General features: G+C 41.1%; 1 protein-coding gene across 1 annotated transcript in view; it reads right to left on the bottom strand.

Moving 5' to 3' along the window:
* The window catches only part of LOC138043685 (3'-5' exoribonuclease 1-like), a 10482-nt gene extending 2997 nt beyond the window's left edge, over positions 1-7485 (bottom strand). Inside the window, exons 1-2 of the mRNA XM_068890083.1 lie at positions 7269-7485; positions 2202-2418 (exon numbers count right to left, since the gene is read on the bottom strand). Coding sequence (XP_068746184.1) covers positions 2202-2418; positions 7269-7444 — 393 coding nt within the window. The 5' untranslated portion in view covers positions 7445-7485. The remainder of the gene's footprint in view (positions 1-2201; positions 2419-7268) is intronic.
* Positions 7486-7500: the final 15 nt, after the last annotated feature.

The raw sequence follows: 7500 nt of genomic DNA, 5'->3' as shown, positions 1-7500 counted from the left end.
GATGCAATGATCTCAAGTCATGTTCAGCAACCACAACAGGAAGATATGGGATTTTAACGCCTAAGATGCACCTGGAGGTTCAATGGGTGCCCAGGAATATGGGGGCTGGAACCGCCAACCCCAAAAAACAATTTGGTAGTCAAAAAGAACACCCAAGGGCCTGCCATATCCACACCCCAGCCAGAAGCCTGGCCCACCAAACCAGCCTCAGGCTTTAAGCACCAGTCATACTGAACTGAAAGAACAGTGGAGAACCTACTATGTACTGATTATTATAACACAAAAGCTAGGAGAGCAGGGAGGGGACACTGGGAAATGCCAGCTACACAAAATGCCCTGTACGTATCCTGAGCAGAGTAAAACTAAAAAGAGCACAGTCAAGTGAAGGTGAATGAGACCACATCCGGAATGCCCTGACATCACACCCAGAACAGTGCACACAATAATCACAAATGCCCGAGAGCCAATGGCCCACCAGCAGACCACAACATGTACCCATATTTTTGGAGGACAAGGGGGGTCCATACAGCGTAAGGAAATGGAAGTTTACCGGAATGTCAGATATCCCCATGCAAAATAACCTTATCTCTGACTGTACTGCCTAATCTGGAACCTTAAAGGGGCTACAGTGCTGTAGGTCACGCAATTTTAGGCAATTTCAGCACTGATCGAATGGTCATAGAATTAACTAAAATATCAAAATAACTGTTCAAAACTATAGAAGATCTCTAACAAAATGCAGGGAAGCCAAGAAGGGACATGGATGGACAAAACTGGAGAGGATTGAAATGGATTGAATTTGGGTACATTTGAAAAACGTCGGCCCACCGTTTTTCAAAATTACATCAGTCTATATTAAAATGTCATTTACAAAGCTGGAAAATCATTCTCAGTTGTTATGTGGCCGTGATTTTGAAAATGAAAGACTCTTGCTTTGCCAATTTGACGTTTAGAGCTCATAATTAACAAAATTAAAGAAAATTACCTAAAATAGCGTGACCTAGCCCCTTTAAGTTAACCCAGCCTGTATCATTTGAGTTCCATTGCATTAAAAAAGGCAACCCCAACAAAATGATCTCTTAAAATTACATGTATTATTAACAAAGTTTGGTTAGCTTTCCTTGCGTAGTAATGTGATTGTCACGCCCAAACTTTGGGGTGTCCATTTCATACAGTAGTCTCTTTAATAAATACAGAAAATGACATTCCCAAATCCAAATACTGTAACATTTAATTTTCTGACAAAAACACTGCAACTTGATCTTTTGTGTGATAAAGGTAAAGGTAGAGTCACTGCTTACGAGCCAGAAGGCCCATCAGGCCGGCGCTTATCTCTGGTTTCCCTTGCAACGACTAGGAGTATTTCTACTCCCCCTGGATGGGATACTAGTCCATCGCAGGGTTACCCCCAGCATTTCGCCGGTACCCATTTATACACCTGGGTGGAGAGAGACACCGTGAAAGTAAAGTGTCTTGCCCAAGAACACAACACAATGTCCAGGACCCGAACCCGTACCACTCGATCCGGAGTCGAGCACTCTAACCATGAGGCCACCGCCCCTCAACATATGTGTGATCGTTCTTATTTAAAATCACAGTTTTGCTCTGTCAAACGACAGACAATTTTACCAATGGAGGGTGACTCGGGAGTCAATAAGTTAGCAACCTCTGCATCCACTAAAAAACTGCTATCGATCTCACACGGCAGTGGACAAGGGTTGTTTTTCAGCCCACTTCACAGACCGTTGATTTCAGTCTGTGGTTAAAAAAATTCTGATCAAGTGATAACGTTTTTGTGGCTCTGCGGTTTCGAAAATACCGACCACGTGGCGCTATTCCTTTGTCAGTTCCCATGGTCGAGAAAAGAAAAAAACTGAAGAAAAGTTTCCACCTGCTTCTTATTTCCTCGGAGAAAGCTTTTAATGGGTTACCCGTAATAGCTTCGGCAGGTTTTAATCGCCCTCAACATCGTTTCGCGATTTTCTCTTTGGCGAGAGTAACAGAAAAATGGCGTCATGAGATCGGTATTTTCGTAACCGCAGAGCCACAAAAAATGTTATCATGTGATAAGAATTTTTTAACCGCAGACTGAAATCAATGGTCAATGATACAGTACATGTATATTAAAAAATGATAAATTAAATTAAATTCCAGAACAAGAAATTGTCAGACAAAATTTGCAACATACATTGTACACTTACCACTTCCAAAGTATTGGCATCAACAAGTACTACAGGAAACTCAATAATTTCATGAATATAGTCTTTTGGGTTCTCTTCTTCACAAGTCCCTTGAAAATCAATGACACAGTAGAAGTGCACTTGTTTGATTCTTTTCTCCTGCTCCAACTTGGCTAGCGCTAATTTCTCTTTTTTGAGATGGTTTTTTAGTCTTTTTTTAAGGACTTTTCCAACTCCACTGTAAAGTTAATAATATTGGTAGGAATGCTCCATTAGTAATATAGAGGAAGAGAGGAAAGGGGAGGGGGGAGGGGAGGGGGGGAGGGGAGGGGGTCTACAGTGGCGAGACCACTCGCCACCCAACAATGTGGCCAGGGTTTAATTCCTGGACCCAGAGGCCACAAGTGGGCTGAGTTTCTGTTGGTTCTCTACTCTGCTCTAAGGGTTTTTCTCTGGGCTCTCCGGTTTTCCACCCTCAGCAAAAACCAGCATACAGCTTATTCCAGCTGGCTGTAAATTGTGCTCCAATGTCATACACAACATGGACCATGCAGTGGTACTGAGCCTCAGGTGCCATAGTATGCTTTTGGCTCGACGTTGTTGAGCCGCATCATTATTATTAGAGATAAGGAGGTAGAACGTGTAAGGTGCTGGACTTGCAATGTATTGGAATTTCTGATTTGAAGTCCTGCTCTGACCATTGAATAAAGTTGTTTCAGATAGTCGCAAATTCAACTTTTCAATTGTGCATTTAAAATTTTAATATGCAACTGGCCTGCCTCCAACCATAAATGTCCTTTCTTTATCAATTATTTATATATTCTTGTCCTTGAAAAGCTTCTAGGAAAATGGTTGCTTATCACTGTTACTAGAAGTTGCCAATACAGTAGCAAGTTGTAAGTGCTGTGAGGTGAGCCATAAAAAGTAATGAAAATTTTACAATGTCACGTAATGTATAACTTGTTACTTTGCAATTGTAATGAGGAAAGATAGGTTTTGTAGCAAATGAAGAAAAGAGTACAACATGATACCTGTATATACATCATCCAAAAAAAATTAACAGAACCATTATTAATTTTGTTTCATTATTTAAGGAATCATACAAGTCATGCATATAGGTCCAAAGTAACACCAACAAATTCATGTCAGTAGTGATTTTGATCATTGCAAAAACAATGTTCTTTTTTAAATGCAAACTTATCAATTACTGTACTGTACATTTACAAATAGGAGAACAATTGCTTGAAAAAAAATCCAGGTTGTCCCTGTTTCAAAAGGTTAGGGCAACCAAACCCATGATTAAATTGCCAGCTGATTAAATTGCCAGCTGTGTTGAAATGCAATCACAAGGTGGTCGATCTTCAGAGCGCCTGTTAGTAGTTTTCCGATCCATGGAAGTCTGTGTTTAAGTTTTGGCACGTTTCGACCTCCATGGCTTTCAAACATGCTTTTGACACTGTCCCTTGTAATTTCCTATCTGACAATGTTAATTGCAAAAGATAAAGATACTCAAAGCAGGGGAAAATGCTCAGCTGCAGCAAATTAATTACTTTTAACTTGACGGTACTGTTGAACATTGACAATAGAAAAGCGACAGGTAAGTTGGGTGCTGCTTAACCCTTTGACGTCCAAACCGGCCTAAACCGGCCAGACTTAGTATTTTACTATGTCTAGCACCAGACGATTTTACTCGTCAATGGGAACACCTGGGAGTCAATGGGTTAAGATTACTTTCTTATTATCATTTGATTTTTTTTTTTTTTTGATTTTTGATTTTTGTTGATTTTGAAGTTTGGCAGGGTTGTCCATTGTTCTTTCCTCCAACAACCACACTTTTCATTTTACCAAAACCTGGTTGCCTCAACTTTCTGGTCATCTCTGATGACTGGACTTGGTACTAAATTTGGAGTACTGATGATACCAATTAAAGCTCAACATTCTGTTTTAAACCAGAATGTAGCACACATTTTAACAAAGAGAATTTTTAAAAACACAACTAAGAACAGTTATTATCTTACTGACATCAAGGCTTTCTTTAGATAATTATTGCAAACTTGATGTACAAGCTTATATAAGAGAGATATTTTGAGAAAACAACTTGAAAAATGTAATCATGCCTAGGAATTAACGTTCTGTATTAATTAAATGTAATGCCACGTCTATGAGAATTTGGTCAAAGAAAGTATTAAAAGACACCTTTAATTGGAATTCCTACCAGTGGTTTGTCTGGGTTAAGAACAAAAAATTACTGGTACCTTGAGAATTTACTCAATAACACTAACAAATTCAGTTCAATTGTATTGAAATACACTCTGTCTGACCTTATACTTTGTTCAACTGCAGAAGTATCCAAATTACAACAGGACATGACTAGACAATAGTACTGTGCACACAACAATGCAAAAATGGGCCATTCCATTTAATATCCACCCCCCACCCCCACCCCCCCTCCCTTTGGATGAAGTTACCACAGATTTTAACCCCTCTGAAAAAGAACATCAAAGTGTTGAGACTGTACACTGTACACCCACTTGGAAATAGGCCAATTTTTCCTCTTTCCCTAAGAAATAAGGGCTGATTTTTGCTATAACCCTCAGAAAAAAAAAACACAAGATCGAAGCCCAGGGTGCCAACTGGCTCACTAACACTAAGAATTGTGCCATTGATGGGGAAGGGGGGGGGGGGGGAAGGATTCAGGTATTTAGGGGCAGGTATTCCGGGTATTTATTCATTTAGGGCAGATCCAGGTATTTAGCAGAGGGTGTTCAATGACAGGGGGTTCCAGGGGGTGTCATTTCCTGGAAAATTTTGAAGTTTTGGAAACATGATTTCTGCCATTTGGTCAGCGGGCTTTACCATCATTTTTAAAATTAAATTAAAATGCCATTCCTTTTGCATCAAAATGTTACTAACAAAGCTGCGTAAAAACGATGCAAATCCATGATAAAAATATACTGCATTTGATGCTTTTTCAATTTTGTGTTTCATAAAGACAGGATCAACAAGAAGCATTCTTCGAGGGTACATGTATCTTTCTGCAAAAAACTTAACTACAGCATCATCATGGTAGTCAAGGGGCTTTTCGTAGTGAACGTTCATCAGAGCCAAGCCCAACAGTCTTAACTTGCATGGTTATGAATTAATTTCATTTACATGTAAGTGTGTTTATTTTATATTTTTACAAGTTTTTGACATTAGCCCTTTTAATTATTTAGGGGATTTGATGGAACCCCCAAAACCATCCCTAGATCCACCCCAGAATGTAGATATTAAATGGAATGGGCCAATACTCATAAACTCGTCCTTGTTTCGGAGCAATTGCAGAATACTCCCCATCTCTAGCCGCATGGCGCAGCCAGCAATACATTTATGCAGCTACTTGAATTGTCATTTATTCTTGATAATTCACTCAAGTTCTTGGGAAAGTGGCTACGCATCTACTCTGTTGTAATTTATTCATAATTCACTCAAGCTCTCTGGAAGGTCGCTATGCGGCTACTCTGTTGTAATTTATTCATAATTCAGTGAAGTTACTTGAGCCGTAATATCTGGTGATAAGCACGACAATAACTGGAAGCTAACCAGTTTGAAATCAGTGCCTAGGCTTTATAACTGTAGATACGAGAGCAATAGGCCGAGTTTGTTCCACCAATAATCAGACATGGCTACGAGACGGCTCAGTTCTGTTTTTTCCCTTTTTCTCACAAGTCTCAAGGGAGATTCATGCGGAGGAGTTGGCGCAGTGGTAAGATCTCTGCCTTCCAACCCTAAGGTCCCGGGTTCCATTCCCGGTCCTGCCGAGACTGTAATATTTGGCGACCTTCTTTCCCGCTAAAGTTCACTCAGCTTTCCATCCTTCCGAGGTCGGTAAAATGAGTACCAGCATGCGTGGACTGCTTAGAAGCGGCTGCAATTTGCGCCTGTATATGCTTCCAGTCCGCTGGGGGTAAATTGATCATTGTGAAGCGCCTTTGAGACATTAGTGAAAGGGCGCTATATAAATGCACCACTTTACTTTACAAAATAATAATTATTCAAATTTAGCCATAAATCTTCGTAGCCATGTGTGAATATTGATACATCGAACGCATTTCTGCGTAGCAATTTGTAAGAGCTACGCAGAATAGCTAGTGTTGTGGGGTATTCTGCAATTTAGCCCTCGTTTCTTCAAAGAACGCCCCCAAAGGGTAAGAAAGGGTATTGGTCAGCAGTTACTTCCCTGAAAATATCAGCACATAGTTTAAGCCTAGTTTTCATATCTTTGTCGGGAAAATCCCAGACGATCGGGGATTTCGCAGTTTCCTGACCGTCCCAGACTTTGCCGACAATCTCATATCTGAAAATCGCTTGACGGTTGTCCCAGATAATGCATCAGTCAATTCCAGCAGTGCCCATCCGCCCCACGGGCTAACATCCGGGCATTAGCATCTTTTTTATGGGCAAATTCCCCAGGGTGGGGACACCTAAGCTGTGTACATGCCCGGGGTGGGGGCGAAGAAAGAGGGCAAATGCTCTGCCCCCGGGATCGTCGCCTTCCAATAGGCACCTGTATTCGCAGGCTACTTTGTCTGTCAAGAATCAAGACATCTTAAATGATCTTTCATCGCATTTTACGACTGACAACTTGATCAAATGCCCTGCTGCGGTTGCCCGGGGGGGGGGGGGGGGGGGAAGGGATGGGCACCGCTGGAATTGATTGATGCATAAATGGAAAGTGCGCCAAACCTTGAAACTTGCAATTTATGCGATTGGTAACTACAAGCTAAAACCATCGCCGACGTCTCCGACAGTACGAATTTGAGTTTTCATGTCGGCAATGATCGCCGACGATCGCAAAAGTCTGCGACACGTCGGGAAAATAGAAACGCTTCCTATTTTCGCGATTCGTCCCCGACCATCGCAGATTATCGGGAATGCCTACGATTTATGGTTTTCATTAGTCGGCAAAATCTGGGACGGTCGGGAAACTTCGAAATCCCCGATCGTCTGGGATTTTCCCGACATAAGAAAACTAGGCTTTATGATCTAGATGATCATAATATAATTGCGTTTGGCAAAAAATTAAAAAAAAAAAAATTGTTGACCCACCGAGAGTCCAGGCCAAGTTCATCAAGGCAGCGTTTGACTTGAGAGTTCTCCATCCTATTGACCTTTCCATTCGCAATTGAAATTTCCTTGTACACTGGATTATCAAGACATGGTGATTTGCTTTGCTGTGCGCTTTCACTTTCGTCGTCTTCTTGAACAACTGAACCTTCCGCCATTTTGGTTTCGTTTTGAGAGCCAACCGCTGGACTATAAAACCGCTAAAAATATAAAA

This window comes from Montipora capricornis, chromosome 3 (assembly GCF_036669925.1).
Source record: "Montipora capricornis isolate CH-2021 chromosome 3, ASM3666992v2, whole genome shotgun sequence".
Classification (NCBI taxonomy): Eukaryota; Metazoa; Cnidaria; class Anthozoa; order Scleractinia; family Acroporidae; genus Montipora; species Montipora capricornis.
This window is presented reverse-complemented; position numbering and strand designations above follow the sequence as displayed.